At 40.4% G+C, this 16,527-nt stretch overlaps 3 protein-coding genes across 3 annotated transcripts in view; 1 reads left to right on the top strand and 2 right to left on the bottom strand.

Annotated features, from left to right (window-relative positions):
- Nucleotides 1–9,106, bottom strand: part of LOC145438287 (uncharacterized) — a 30,351-nt gene extending 21,245 nt beyond the window's left edge. Inside the window, exon 1 of the mRNA XM_080315682.1 lies at nucleotides 7,191–9,106. The gene's annotated coding sequence lies outside the window, so the exon portion shown is untranslated. The remainder of the gene's footprint in view (nucleotides 1–7,190) is intronic.
- LOC145438285 (gap junction alpha-4 protein-like) overlaps nucleotides 1–16,527 on the top strand; it is a 45,374-nt gene that overhangs the window by 4,190 nt on the left and 24,657 nt on the right. The gene's annotated exons all lie outside the window — the stretch shown is intronic.
- Nucleotides 13,587–15,309, bottom strand: LOC145437467 (uncharacterized). Its single transcript, XM_080314725.1, has 2 exons — nucleotides 14,874–15,309; nucleotides 13,587–14,466 (listed from the first exon to the last, which is right to left on the bottom strand). The coding sequence occupies exons 1-2, from the start codon at nucleotides 15,166–15,168 to the stop codon at nucleotides 14,396–14,398; spliced, it is 366 nt and encodes a 121-aa protein (XP_080170851.1). The 5' UTR covers nucleotides 15,169–15,309; the 3' UTR covers nucleotides 13,587–14,395.

Genomic DNA, 16,527 nt, shown 5'->3' with positions numbered 1-16,527 from the left:
TGTCTACTTGACGTCATTCATCATGATTCCCCATGATCCTTTAATTCAATTGCCTTCTTCTATTACTTAAACCTTTTTTCTTTTTATTCTCTCGTTTTTCCACACGAGCTGAGAAAATGCTGAGTCAGCATTTTTTCCAGTTACGAGGTTTCAGTTTTCTTCGTTGGCTCCCATTATAGTGATTTTGTTCATTTACCCTTCCTATACTATTCACACTCTGCCAATACGTATCTACATATTTTGTATGATTGTTGGTGGTATAGGACCTTCACACAATACCACATCTTGTACGTTTGATTGCAGCAATTCGAGTCCCTCATTCCTTAGATTTGCTGCTTTCATGCAAATTACCACATTCCGCCTTTTGCTTTTCTTTGTTGGCGTTTTGCTCAAATGAATGAATCTCCTGTTCATCCGTTCAATGCCCGCGGACATTATCTGTTTTGCATTGTTTTCGGTCGTCATGTGGTACAGTACCTCGTTACCTTCATATTTACAGTACGGAGGAGGCGTCCCTTTTGTATGTCCATGGGCGGCCGCCACACCATATTCTGTGGTTATTGCTCTGTCACATCTTAGCATGACACTCTGTATTTCGTCCATTTCCATTTGTTCACCAGTTTTCTTTTGAAAGATACTGCAAATATCTTCCCAAGGATGGAACCCGTTCACCGAGTTGTCGCAAAGTTCATGTCGACAGTGATACATCAGTATCTGCTGTATTTTTTCCGGTCGGGGTCTTTTATGTCGGTTCGAAACGCCCTTTTTCTTGGGAATCGTCGCCCAAACATGTGGATCATCTTCTCCCGCAGCCATCTCCATCCAATAAGAACGAGACAATCCATCTGACGTAAATACCTGCATCGTACTTAGATGAATTACCTCCTTTATTTGGAATCCTGCTAGATGATTGAGCCACCTCTGAATTAGGGGTTTTGGGCTTGGATTTTTCGCTTTGTCCGTCATTCTTTTGAGGAGCCCAAAAACCCCAGTATTATCAGTAATTATTGTAAAGGGTAAGGCTCTCAACATTGATTGCCATTTTTCCACCGAATCTTTTAGGGCTTTCAATTCTTTTGTACATGGGTCATAAGCCTTTGCCGTTGGAGTCGCCCACTTTTGGCTGTAGTAAGCAATTGGGTAAACCTTTCCGAACGGTGGTTTACACCCTTTTTCCGTCTGGAAAATAATTGATCCAAATCCAATATCTGAAGCGTCCGTTTCCACAAAAATGGGAAGATTTGGATCCAGATGATACAGAACCTTAGCATCATCGAGGGCTGCTTGTGCCGTTTTGAAGTCCTGCAGTAATTCGTTGGTCCATAGCACAGGCGTCACTCGTCCTTGTGTCGCAGGGACCTTGCCTGTCAGCGCATCGAATTTGGCCAGCTTCAAACTTAACTCAGGAATATGTTCCGAAATATAGCGAAGTGCGCCAATCCACCCCCTTAACTCGTATACATTGTGGGGTGGTGAGAGTTCGCGTAAAGCCCTTATTCTTTCGGGCTGAACCTCAATTTCTTTCCCCGTCAAGGTTGCCCCCAAAAGGTTCACTTTTCGCTTTCCAATGAAACACTTATTGATGCTAACCGTCAGTTTCATCTTGGCGAGCTGTTCAAATACCATGCGTAGCAGCAGTAAGTGGTCTTCTACCGTTCTTGTACTGAGAAAAATGTCGTCTATGTAGGCCTCCATAGGCGTCGCATTCTCCTCATCTGTCCTGCCAACTTGTTTCATGTGTTGTTGGTATTTTTCCGTGATAGGTTTCACCACACATTCTTGCATATTCGCAGACCAAAGAGCCACCGCGGTCTTCAGCCCCATCGGCATCTTACGCCATCTTACGTGCATTCCTTTGATGGCTATGCCCACATATTGTTTAGACCTTTCCGTTACGTCCATGTGGAAATAGGCCTTCTTCAAATCAAGGAGAGAAAGCACTTCTCTGCCTTGGGCGAGCTGCTTTACGTCCGGTACAAGAGGTGGAGGTACTTCTATTGATTTTATGGCCGCATTAAGGGGTTGGAGATTCTGTACTACTCTCCAGGCCTGCTTCCATCCATCCTCCTGTTTCTGTCTCTCATTCATTTTCTGAGGGACCACAAATATAGCCAACTTCCATTCGGCAAAGCCTCGTTCAATGACGCCCAAATCCAGGAAATTGTCTACCGCTTCTTTTAATGCTTTCGCCTGGCCCTCCCCCTTCAGATTATAAGGACCAGACACAAACGGTTTCGTCGAGGGGTCTTTAAGCTCGATGTCGCATTTGTATTTCATGGTTTGCGGGCCGCCAAGATGGCCTCGCAGATCCTCGAGTTCAGACGCGAACGGTGTGTAGACGGCTTTCCAAACATCATCAGCAATAATGGTGTTTTCTGGAGTCGTCAGATCAGGAGGTTTGTATGGGAGTTTGGCCAACGCTACGGATTGTGCGCAGAGATTTTCGAGCTCCGTCTTGACACGTGGGTGAGTGTCTTTCTGTAAAACATACGTAGTGACTGGACCAGCCATTGGCTGGTTTGGGATTCGTGATGACCGAGTTTTCGGTGTTGGCGGAGAGAGGGCGAGGTCCGTCGATGTATGCCTCTGATCTCGGCGCGTGCCCGCACCTACCGTCACGCCGACGGATTCCTTTTCCGCCGGGGACCCTTTTTCTGGGGAGACGTGCATCATAAAATCCCCAGACTCCTTGTCGGACATGTCCGGATGTGCATCCGGCTGACCGGCAATTGCTGCTTCGATTGAACCTTTTGGGAAAGTACTCATTACTGTGGCTGTCGTCATGCAACTATGGGCCGAATCATTAAGGTTATTCGGACAAGTGCATCCACGAAGGCACTTAGGACCAGTTTTCTCGTGCAGGTCTTTATTTTCGCCAGAGGACATTTCGCTCTGGATGTCAGTTGTAATAGTCGCCATGCAACTATGGGCCGGATTCCTATTGTCATCCGGACAAGTGCATCCGCGAGAGTGTTCTGGACCAGTTTTCTCGTGCAGGTCCATCTTTACGCCAGCGGGGATTCCACGCTCGACGTCTTCATTAACGGTGTCAGCAGGCATTCCTGTCTCAACACCTATAGTTTCCCATGGGTTCTGTGTGACGTTAGTTGCTAATTTCAACTCGTCGCTCGCACCAGTGGTTATTTCCATCTCGGTACTCGCGCCAACGGCCATTTTCCGCTCCACGCTAAATTGGTTTGCAGCATCCATCAACCCATCGTTGGTTACAGTGTAGCTAGTACTGCTTCCAACTTCGGTTCCGTTACCTTGGTCATAATGATTCCCTTCGAGTAATGATGCTAAAGACAGCTCCTCATTTGCATTAGACGGGGTTTTGAATTCCGTAGTTACGCCTGGTAATTGTTGGACTTCCTCAATCCATTTCAGCCCTATGATATTAAGTGGGACTCCTGATCCGGTCACAAATGGAACGGACAGTCCACCAATATCAATCACTACAAAGGAGTCCACTTGGGACGAGCCACCTATTCCAGTCAATTCCATGTCTATTGGTTGACGTTTTTCCCAGCTTCGTGGATATTTAGTTATAACGACCTTTTTCATTATCAAATTGGGGATGCTCCCCGTGTCAGCTAGGAATTTTGTACCAGTTGCTGTATCAATTAAATACAACAACTGGCCTCCAAACAATTCCGTAAAATCCGGCTGTAGGGGGTCATCCGGCATATCAAGAAATGTAAATAAGGGTAATGATGAGTTATGTACAGTTTTTGTATGTTGAATTATTAAATTGTCTGGGAGCTGATTCACCGGATCAATCAGCACCCCAAGGCGTTTTTTGAAAGTCGTATACCTTGATTCAGTTCCTCGTCCGTCCAATATGAAGCATCATATTGACGCGGCCGATTATGATATTGAGGTTTCGTCCAGGCCACTTGGGTATTTCCCCCAGATGGACGTGCAGGTGGTCCATGAGGACCCCATTGATCCCTATCATGCCAGTGGGTTCTATCTCGGTTTTTTGGCCTGGTATCATAATAGGCTTCGCACAGAGCGGTCCTTTGTGTAAACGAGGGTGAACCTTGAGCAGCCAGATATCGATCAAGTCCTTCAATTGTTAGTATGTTATTTCTCGCAAGGAACGGTTTCCAGTTTCGTTCTGCAGATTCTTTAACATGAGGGGGTACAGGTCGTGCTCGCCCACGAATTACCCATCCTAATTCCTCATCTCTAGCAAGAACCTTATCGTTTAGCCACAGTATGAATTTAGCCACGCAATTTCGGGATTGATGTCCCGGTGCCTTACAGTAGTAACAGACGGACAGGGATTGTCCCTGAGTAGGATTTAGATACAATCCTAGAGGAGCGAAAATATTCGGGTTTCCAAGAAAATTGTATCTCTCACCTTGACTATCCGCAATGTTGCGGGCTTCCTGGCTGCTGGACGGCGTAATCTGTGAGTTGTCTGCACCCATCCCGGAATCCTGCGTATTCGCCACTCGCGGACTTCGGTTTGAGGTTTCCGGTCCTGGACTGGCGCGTGAAGATCTTGTTGTTCTCGTTGGCTGTCCGTTAGGTCTCGATGATGCGTTACGCCCATCCTGTTGGTGTGCTGGCCTGGCCCTCGGGCCTTGTCCCCGCCTACCAAATCCATTACCATTCATGATGCGGGTGGGGAATCGATTGTTGCGTGCTTTACGTTGAGGATTCCGACGTTGTAACGGTACCTGGTCTGCATTGGCAAGTTGACGCGGTGAGGTCCCCCTAGGTGATCCAGGAGGTGTTGCCCCCTCAAAGTTATTTAGTGGTTGTAGGGGCGAGGGTGATTGTACCACCGGCGGTGGGGTGTCACCAGGTGGAGGAGGAGTGTTGAGCTGACTGTCCTCTCTTCCATGAGTGGGATAACTGTGCACTATTTGTCCTGCAGGTTGAACATTATAAATGTGTACTGGCGGCAAGGACGGTTTTGTATCACGTACTTCCTTTGTTTCCTGATACCTGGGGCGCGTCTCTTGCTCGTCCAGAAACTCGGAGTTCCAAACAAGTTGTAGTTCCTCCGCAACTTCACGCCATCTTTTCTCTTCTTCCCAGCCTCGTAACATCAATCTGAGCGCTTCGGGAAGTCGTTGTCTTAGATTTCGGAAAAGACGCAATCCATCCGGATTATCCTCAATAAAACTATCCATGTCTATTTCTAGTTGTTTCAAAGCGCTATTCAGCAGAGGTAGCGGCTCATCCTCCCAGCGATAATTCCTGCGGAAATCCCCAATGATTTTTTCATCATTTACCAATCCCTGGGGATTGGATAAGGAAAGAGATCGCATCACCGATTCCCAATCTGCTTCCCCCGAATTGGTATTAAAAAAATTTCCCAGTTGGGTAGCCTGCTTGTGTCGGCCAGCAGCCCTCAATTTCTTCTGCAGCGCATTAGCCAAAATAACATCCACATCCGTATTCCCAGTACCATGGCGTATTCGTCGCATTGAATTCGCCATCCATTTTAGCAATGGCATGTCTCCAGGATCCATCATAAGCTGAAGCATTTCTTTTTCTGATTGAATTTTAGCAGATACATTAAGTACTGGGGCAAAAACACCAGAATTCTTATGTAGCTGTTGCTGCCGTTGTCGCCTAGTCCTTCCCCCATACTCTTTTGGAGTGGAGGTAGCGCGAGGTGTATCAGGAGGACGAGAGATATCGGCAGGTTCCTCATCGCTAGATTCATCCGCAGAATCCTGAGAGCTGGCACCGCCCCGTAGAGACCTTATATTATCTCTTAATTCCTTGGAAAGATGCTTTAATCGAGTCTGAAAGTCAACCTCACTGTCTTCTGCGGCAGATTGTTCCTCGCCTGGACTACGAAAGGTTACACGTTGTGAAGCGCCATCCGCTTTTATACGAGGTTCTGTCTTCGAATTGCGGCGTTCTGGCCAACCTTGATATCCCCTATAGTTACTCAAGGAACTTTTTGCAGGTTTCGCCCTTGTTCCCATCGTTGTTGGGTTACCATCTTTTTGTTTGGAGCGCGCACCACTGCCAATATGGAAGCATGGTGTCGTCCCTATTTGAGAGTCTGACAACGAGGACGAATCAGAACGTGGTAGCTTAGGATAGACGGCCGTCACAGTATGACAATCCAGACCCTTACGGACCGTCATTGTTGGTCCTGGTTGTACGTTATCCGACGGCTGCTCAGCGAGCGGGACGTAAGCCGGAGGATCATGTTCTGGTGCATTTGGAGTTACTGTCAAAGCGGGAGATTGGACGCTCTCTCGCGTAGCCTGAGCATGCGACCTTCCGAGCTCGAACTCTGTCGTAAGGATGTCATTCAGCACATCGGTTGAGACCTTCCCGCTAACTTTTGTTGTGGCATCACAAACAGCTTTGAGGTCTGCTTGAGCTTTTCGAACCTCTTTCTTTGCCTTTTCTAACCCTTTCACGGTTTCCGGCAGAGTTGTCTTTACCTCTTTCAATAGCTCTGTTTGTTCAGCCACGTCCTTAGCCAGTTGTCTTTCTTGTCGCCGGACATCTTCATGGCGTTTTTGTGTGGCTTTAAGCAAGGTAATCCCTTGTTTTAGTTCGTCTGTTGCTTCTGACGGCTTTTTCCTTTTGAATGCTTTCAACATCCTTCGCATAGTCCTTCCTATTAACTGGAGAAAGTACTGTTGACAGAAGGTATTAGATCAGGTGAAGATATGTTAAAACGGATTGTAGATCCTTGCGGCGTATTCGTGGGTGGAACGTAAGCAGTAGAAGCGCTGCTGTTGGATCCCAAAAATACGTTCAATAGATTAGAAAGCGCTCCAGGCGATACGTGCAGATAGATTGCTGCCAATATAATCAGGAGAGATATAGAAGATGAAATCAAGGATACGACAAGTACAAGTTTTACGATGGTCGTCTTAGAAAGCATCGATTGCTAAACGTCTGAACACCGGAAGTATTCCCCGTACTGGCCACCAATTTTGTTTTTATAGTGCAGCTCCACAACGATTGTTATGCGAGTAGTCCACACTTGTTCGGGATACTTCGTAGGACAAAGTTGACACTCTTTGCTCTCTTGTGTAGTACTGACGACGTTCGTAGATCTGTAGATGTTGATTTAAGATTTTTCACAGTCGTAAATGTTGATTGAAGTATTCCGCAGTTGTAATGTTGTCTTGTTTCCAAACAGCCAATGACCATTAGGTCCAAAATTCTAATCTAACCTTATACGTGTACTCTAAAACCTTAATACAACCAAATACTCCAATCAGTTAATTGCGCAGACGGAAATGTGGTAACTCTATGCAAAACTTGGTTAAAATTGGCATACACATCATCCATCAATTATAACACAAGGCATGGTTTAACCTATACATCATCATACACAATTAACAAACATTTTCAATACTCCAAGGTTTGTTTTCGCATATAATTGATGCGACGGCCTTTCCTGCCGTAAATATCAATGCATTTCAAATATCAATTCCTATTCATCATAATATTCTTCAGTATACTTGCGATTATAATGTTTCAATCAATTATAACATATCAACATTAAGGACGTCATGTCTTCAGTGCAATTAAAATCACTATGATCCTCTTAATCGGACCGCATGATACTACCCTTAACTAAGATGCCACTTAATACAGGCATTGCAGATTGTTCAAACAGGTTTTAGTGTTCATTATTTAGTTAATTTAATGGTTTAGTTGTTCAAGATTTTATAAGATTTTATATTGTTTTTCATTAATTATTTATTTAGCCTATAATAAGGGTTCGCACCGTAAACTTCGGATTTTGTTTCCCTAAAACTAGGGCTTCAATCCCTAGGGTCCTGCTTAAAAATAAGGGCGTAGCAGTGTATAACGCCTTATATACATACTGTAGGGATGACGAGGCCCCACAGTATTAAACATCATTCGCAGTCAACAAATCAGCAATAATCAGTACAAACTGTGAAACATTTCTGAATGTAGGTTGACCAAAACCTTAAACTGCGATCGTTACGAAATCAATTCACCGTGCGACAAAATACAATAAAATTACTCTACGCAAGACGCAATAGAGATTCTTGACCATTCTATATTCCGTAGGCCAGTTATAACACTTTATATACATACATGAAAACAATAGCATTCATGGGCTTAATATTTCTCATTGAACTAGGACATCTATAGTATCCTCAGGGTAAAAGGGTTCCGTAGATTCGGCTTGTTCCTTCACCCATTCATCCGTGATCAAATTTTCCATAGGATGCATTCGAGCCATATAGTTGAACCACAAAAGTTTAGCCCTTTCATAATTTCCATAGGCCATGTCTTTTATCATTTTGTGGTTTTCTAATACTCCTGGGTAGTCAATAACAAAGGGTTTTTCATCGGAAAGGGTTTCGTTAACCCGTTTGCAAAAACATTTCAATCCAAGTTTGATATATTTGGGTGGAGTCTTTGACCACTCGTACCATCTATGAGAGGGGAGTATTCTCGCTTCATATCGCTCTTTGAATAGCCAAAAATAAAATATCAAATCTTGTTCCGCTACATTAGATCCAACTATTCTGGTGACATCAACATCACCATTATCATTTATCACCGCGTTATTCATACTGAATTTTCTGAAAGGAATTAATCATCCAGGTAAGGGTCTATTTAATCATGCAGACGGAAATGAATCAACTCAATGTAATACTTAATTAATTTAGCATACATGTCGTACATAATTAATAGACATTTAATTCAGCAAACAATAAAATGTACAATTTATGCATTCATTGTTCATAATTATCACATCCATCACATTTCATTTTATGTATAAGTATAGCAGCTCTCACATCAGAGGGAAAAGTATCATAAAAGAGTTTATCCGTGGTGTAAATACAAAATCCGGTTCTATCAGAACAAGGCATTCTTTCCAACACCCATCCTTCAGGTATCACATCTGAGGCAGGATGTAATCCAACACAGAAGACGAACCAACAAAATTTAGCATGTTCATAATTTTCAAACAATATCATGCGGGCGATGGCTAAATGCTTTCTGTATAGCGCATCAAACAGTTTGTCGGATACTCTCAGGTTGCAAATCCTCAAGTAAGGTGTCATAAATATCTCCAGTTCATCCCGTGTTGTTGCAGCCCACTTGCCAAAGTCTTTGTGTTCATATTTCTTTTCAAAGGAATCAAAGAAAACATCAAGTTCATGCTTTACTCTAGCAATTTTATCCCCCATATTTTCTTAATATAGAGAATTTTATATTGATTATTGAACCAGAACTCTCCTTAATAACATTTCCTACACTCATATGAGTATGACAACACTTCTAGAATATTCAATAATTGTGATAAGTATGCTAGATACATAACAATTTACTGTGCATACATATCAGTCCATTTTCGTGCCGTCTTCTGATAACTATCATAATCATCCCGATACAGTCTGGCGCTTTCAACATCCATTGGATCTTCTGGGTTAGGGGAAGCCAACAATGACGAAATCGAGACCAATACTTTACCCAACGTTAAAGCAGGTGACCATTCATTTGCAAGAATGTCAATACATATGGTACCCTTACGGCTTATATTCGGATGGAAAATTCTGGTTTCAAATTTGATCTTTGGAGGCTTGAATGGATATTCCGTTGGAAATTCGATTCTAAGGAGAAATGTCCCTTTTTCATATGGTGTTTTTGAGGGTCCGCGCAAAAGTGCTTGCCAAATATAGATATCTGACTCGTCCATCGGCCCTGCTTGCAAAATGACAGGATTTGTTTGAATTTCTTGATCGATCTTTCGCCGTTCAACATGTAACCTATGTCTTGCCATTCGGTGTAGATTAATATTATCCAACAAAACTTAATACACACAGAAAAAAAGAAAATATTACTAATTCAGTCGTTTATCCATAGTATACATAGCCCGTGAAAAACCGGCAATAGTTCTGCTAGTAATGTTCCAATCTTCATCAACATTAGCTATAGCCAACACATATCGTAGAAATACATACAAGTAGTATGCAGGGCTCTCTCCAAAGTTTTCTTCCACAATTTGCTCCAGTACTCTTTTGGCGCATTCCAATTGTTCCGCCACCTCATGGTCCCGGTATAGCCAGACAAGAAAATCTTTCAATACATATTCCATGTCATTGGCTGTCAAAGTCGGAAAGTTTTCTATTCTTTCTTTTATTCTTTCATGTACAATCCCCATCCTCAGCCAAGCAACTCTGCTGTCAGGTATCGTATGGTATGGACACGGTCTAAACTTTTTCCGATTTAATCCCTTCTTCTGTGGGTCTTTGGGCACATACTCATACTTTTCATGATTGACTTCCAACATATCACGATTATAGTTCAAATAAATTTCTAATATTTTTAAAACTCCCTTACACAAAAAATCCGATTATCATTAAACATTCATCGATTCTTAACCAGTAAGTCAACATAAATACACAAATTAAAGTTTTAATTCTAGTTGTAGTAATAGACATATTATATGGTTTTTTTAAATCACAAAACATTTTATATATCCAATTGATGTAGCGGAAAATTTGATGTAGTATATGTATCATTTCAGTTATTCATCTTACAAACATTCCCTTATCCATTGTTCTGAAAAGTTTTCCTTCAGGGGATGCATACGAACAATATGTTGATACCAAAGAAATTTGGCTTCCTTGTAGTTTCCCAGTGTAAGAATTGCAATCCGATTATGTTCCTTAATAGCAGCATGATACCCCAGAGCCTTGCCTTGCGGAGATAATGCACTCCCATAAACTTTGTCAACATACAGCGTCAGCATTCCAACAATGTCATTGGGTCTTGTCATAGCCCATCTTTGCCATCTGTCGGAAATTTCCACATCTTCTTCATAATATTTACAGAACATGTCAAAATAATATTTCAAGTCGCACACTGCGGATTCATATTCCGTTTGCAATAATTCCTGGTTACTTATGGTTCTTCGAGACATTCCTCTTAATCGCGTAATATAACGATTTTCGAAAAAGCGTCTTCTAAAATTGGAATAGCAACAGTTTCAAATTCTCGAGCATTCAGAAGTAATGTTGCAGAATCTTTTAATTCCATTTGTGGTAATCTTTCATCCAGAAATTCTTCTGGTAGATGTTTATGAGCCGGATGTAATTTTAGAACAAGTCCAAACCACGTATATTGGGCCAGATCAAAATCTTTTGTAACAAAAACGCGAGCAATATCACTATGTGCGTCATAAAGTTTATCAAAAAGCTTTTCTGTCACATTCGCAAAACAATGATGAAGGTATTTCTTTATTAATTGTTTGAATTTTTCCTTTGGGGTATTTTTCCATATCTCAAAATTTTGATGATGGTATTCCTGTTCAAACTCATCATAGTATTCATTAATTTGTTGCTTAGCTAGCGTAATTTCCCAATTCTCTAATACTCTAGTCATCTTAATACAGAATAAAATACTTTAAAATCATATGTTCAATTTTACGAATAATGGATTCATACGCGCAAAAGTAACTAATAACGTTATGCATTATACATATGCATCAAGAGCATTCATGCCACAAAATAATAGTCCTGCCTGCTCCATCAAGCTCTATACACCTTTATCTTTTCCAGTATTGTTTCACCACAAATGTTGCATCTTTCAGCTTTTGTTGCACATCTTTCACAACTACATAAATGTCCACAAGGTATGAAAGTAATTTCACTTTTGTTTCTCTTGCAATTTCTGCAAAGCACAACCTCTTGTATTTCTTTCAAACTTTGCGCAATTTCATCCACCGACATTGTTTCTGCAACTGCTGCTTCTTTCGTTTCTTTGTTGTTGTTCACTTCGTGATTATTTTCAGATATGCTATCGCCTTGTTGTTGTGTTGTTTTCGTTGGACTGTCGGTAATTGTATTTACTGTCTCCAGTAAGTCCTGAATTATATCACCAGTAGAGAAATGATCATTAGTCTGTCTATTTATGGTTCCTTCTATTTGATCTCTCGTAAATCCCATGTCTTCCAGTTGCATCCTGTTTATGTATTGTCTAGATAACCTTGGTCGATTATGGTTCCTTCGTATCTCCTCTCGTGGTGCATCAAGACATATTGCATTCCTTATCGATGGTCGATTGAGATTGGGATGTTCATCTCTTAGTCGTAAAACGAAATCAATACCTTTCATTTGCAAAACATATTCACAACCAGGAAACCACTTTGCATGTTCTGTCCACGGCTCATCATTGTAGTTCCAGTTTTGTAATCCTCCATTGCAGTAAAAGCATTTCGCCCTGTCCGAATCCCCTAGATAATACATACCCGCTTTAGCCAATTGTTCCGTTGTTGCGAGGATCCTGGGCCATTTTTCATTAAACGAAGATATTCTTTGCTGTAACGATGTCATATGCAAATTTATCGGGTAAAGGCAAGGGAATCTTTCCATCAACTGGAGTTGTTCTTCTGGCGATGGATCCGGAGGTTCTCCCCTATTAGTAGTTAACCTTTCAATTTTTATTTTAAGTTCATTATCTGCCTGATTTCTCTCGGAGTCTGTCAAGGGCATATTTCCTGCATACTCGTTATTTGCCATTCTGCATTTTGTAAAATGTCTTTTATGTTGTTCAAGGACATTATCAGTGGGTGCCCAATTTCTCAGTACTCCTGAACATGAAAAACATTGCGCTCTGTCAAGATTTCCCAGGTAAAAAAATCCCTGTTTTGCCAATTCCCCTACCAAGTATGGAGTAGGATAGGAAGGCCATTTGTCAAAGGTTCTTCTTCTCTCTAGTTCACTTCTCAAATTTGCTGATCGCAATGAAGTCTCATGTTCTTGGTCACAAATGTTCGCAAACACGGTTTGCGGTAAGGGACACTTTTCCTCTTTGATAGTCGGTCTTTGCACATTCCGATTAGTTTGCTGACTTCTTGTAGTAAGGTTAAGGTGGCACCTCATTTGTTCAAAAAGGAGCCTCCCTGAGCAATTTGAAATAGGCAAGTTATAACCATGTTGTATGGTCACCATGTCACAAGTAGATTTATGCCACTTGTCATCAAAAGGATCATCTCCAGTGACCCATTTTTCCACAGATACGCCACAGCAGTAACATCTTACTCTATCTTAAAATCCTGTCCAATAGAAACCCGCAGCGGCTAGATAGCTCGGTATCACAGGAGTTTCTTTCGAAAAATGTTTGAACGTTGCAAGTCTGTAATGCTCAACCCGGTGATCCCCAGGTGGAATATAAACGCAATTATGTCCAGGAGGATCACGATCTCTTTTCATCAGAATGCCCATAGTTTCAATTCGGTCATTTCTCGGTGTAATTGCTTTCGATGGAACAGGCGTTCAATAATACAGGTCAAAATGTCAAGATATAACCATACCAATCCAACATTCTAGTAATAATACATAAACATTCTGTTAAAAAAAATATCATTATATAAGATTTCTCGAGGTTCCAAATTAGCATTGGTTCGATAAATTCCATGGATTGGGTGTAAAGTCATTATTTAATTGTCAATATGTGACAACAGTTAATGGAGATGTATGTCCAAAATATAGGAATTTTCCAGATATTGATTCATTGACTGGGCTTTCTTATCTACTTTCTTCGAGTATATATATATATATATATGCGTCCATAACGGAGGTATCAGAACTCAACGACATATAACCTTTTACTCCTAGGTTGGTTTGGCTGTGCCAAGTCCATTTGCAATTCGCATCTGTAACATAAGCCAGACTATTTGCACATACTAACAATCTTGTATGGCCCATTATTACTCCTCGTATCACTTCATATATTACTCGTCTCATACATAGGGGAGGTATTCTTCGGACAACTCCCATCAAAGTTTCCGTAATTATAGTCCATGTGTCGTCATCGGGTCGTATTGTCTGTTTACTCCATACTATGAGTCGTTGTCGTGAGGAATCTTTCACAATGGCAGAATCCTGGGAGTCGTCAGAGTCCGTATTACTAGAAATTTCGTCCTCCGGCGTTTCTCCATGGGGTTTCCTGTCGCCACATGGAAGTTGTCTTTTGTACCAATTATGTTCTTGTTCAAAAAAGTTTTTCAACATATCCATCAGCAACTTTAGACATCCAGTATTTTTTCGCACGTCGATTTTATCTAGTTGATTTATTAATTTACAAAAAATAGCAGTATTATGATCCTGTACTTCAGATAGATACATTTTATCCCTGCGAATATAACAATAATGTGCAATAACAATAAAAGATCCTGATTCAAGATTTCAATGCATCAAATCTCGATATTAGATATCATATAACATACATGTAATACATTCACTCACTATGACACAACAATAATAGAAACATTTCATAGGTTTTCTAAACATGTAGATTATCATACATGCCTCTATTGCTTCCCTAAAGATTCAAATCTCTCATCTCTAATGATATTGCACATAGTAACCAACATTGTTTTCAATGTTCCAGTGTCCTAAAATTAGGATCAAGAGCAATTATCTCTAAAAATAGTTGAAACCTTTCCTCCAAGGCCACCCTTCTTTTCCAGAGCCACTCCTGTAAGTAATGAGGAATAAGTGATCTTGATACCCCATTCAGCCTTCTAATAGCAGCTTTAAAAAAATTCCAAGACACCTCGATCAATTGTGTATTTATGCCTTCTGTAGTGACAAATTCGCGATCATGATTAACTACTGAATGTTTATAATTCATTCCCAGGCTTTCCAACTTGCGGTAACTGGCAAATGAATCAGTCCATATAGTGGATCCCTCTTTTACGTGTTTCATAATTATTTCTGATAATACAGAGGTTTTTCTCCCTTCTTCAGGTACCAATTCTGCAAACATTTCTCGCGTTTTCATATCTATTCCAGCCAAAACCCAGCGTTGGCGTATTATTCTTCCACGATTAAATTTTCTTTTGGCCACAAACGTCTCATCAATTTGAATTACATGTGATTTACCTTGTGATATTCCCCCTATTAGGGTACCTCTTCTTTCCATTTCCACAGAGCATATCTTACGAAGTTTCTTGGTCCAATTCACCATTGTTCTCTTGCTGACGTGTGCTTCAAAAGCTATTTGTCGTTGAGATACATCTATGGTCCAAAGATAAATCATCATTACAAGTTGGGTGAGTCTTATTTTACTTCCTTCAAATAGTGATCCTTTCCTTATGGACGTGGTAGTCCTGCACTTTGAAACCGGACACCTCCATCTATATCCATCCATAGTTCTTTTGCATTTTTCTTCATTCATTTGTTGTCCACAATTAAAACATGTTGCCTTTTGAACAAGGAGTTGCCGTGATCGCAGAAACTTTATACATTTTCGTTCACTTGATATTATACCACATCGAGCAAGATTGAATAGATTTTTTCTTTTTCTGGATTCTTTAGTCTTCATATTTATTTAAGACTTTATTGTCTTTTCAAAAGTAGTTTTCTGTATATACAAACATTGGAAAGTTAAATTTCATGCAGGCACTTTCAAAGTCATAAATTGACAATCGGCTTCTTTTAATGATATTCCCTGCGTCTTTGCCCATGCGTAGATCTGAACTTCCGGAAAGATTATCCACATTATGAGATCTCTTTCAGAATCTCCCCTTTTTAGAAATTCCCTCATTTCAGGATTTACCCTTTTCAAAATTGTTACCCAGTTTATGCAAATTTCTGCAAAAGCCATTTGTATAGGTTTTTCAGGGTAAATGCTTCCTGTATAAATTTCTTCCCACTCATTTTCAACCAGATGTTTCCCAGGCCAATGATTGTTGTATGTGGTGACACCATACTTTTGTTTCCAATATAGTAATCGTGGATTTGATTCGTCATACATTATATCACATAAGTGATCCGTCAATGTATATGTTGTTAACAGAAACTTCAGCGACTTTAATCCATTGTCTATTAGTGTTTCTTTTTGGGGTATCCATGTCGTATGTTGTATTTCTGGATCATCACAACGTAATCCCAAACACATTTTTATAATTTAAGTAAATCCTTTATACAACATATTTAAATTCAGTTACATAGTACCATATTACAATTATTACACCAATTTTTAATTTATATACTTAATCATTTTTACATTAGTTTAATAATAACTAGCCAAACAATAACGGTAAATGTACACTTTGAATGTATAGTCACACGATTGGAAAGACTTTTCATTTCGTCATCATATAGTCTTGATTGTTTACGTACATAGGGTCTTCTGGTAGGTGTTTCGTTATTATATCTATTTAATTTTAAAACTTCCAGATCTGGTAATTTTCTCAATAGGGAGTCATTAAGAAATTGAACATGATTATAACTAAGATCAATTGTATGCAGATATCTGAACGATATGTTGGAGGACAGAGAAAAATATTGCAAGTTATTATAGTACAACGTTAATCTCTCTAAATTACATAAAGATTCAAGTATTGTCATATCAAATTCCACCAGTTTATTTTCATCCAAGTTCAAAGTTTCCAGTTTCCTCAGTCCTTTGAACGCCCCTTCTTCTATAGCGCTTATTGCGTTTCTTGATAAGTCTAGTATTCTTAAATGACGTAAATGAATGAATGTTCCATTCTTTAGTTTCTTTATGACATTGTTGTCCAAATATAATCTT

Source organism: Botryllus schlosseri, chromosome 4 (genome assembly GCF_051294905.1).
Source record: "Botryllus schlosseri isolate E-star chromosome 4, Bs_hap1, whole genome shotgun sequence".
NCBI classification, from domain to species: domain Eukaryota; kingdom Metazoa; phylum Chordata; class Ascidiacea; order Stolidobranchia; family Styelidae; genus Botryllus; species Botryllus schlosseri.
This window is presented reverse-complemented; position numbering and strand designations above follow the sequence as displayed.

Coding starts and splice junctions, on each gene's coding strand:
- LOC145437467 (XM_080314725.1), bottom strand. CDS start 15,168: ATGAATGAAGAAAAATGCAAAAGAACTATGGATGGATATAGATGGAGG. Junction 14,467..14,873: donor AATAGGGGGAATATCACAAG/GTAAATCACATG, acceptor CATTACTTACAG/GAGTGGCTCTGGAAAAGAAG.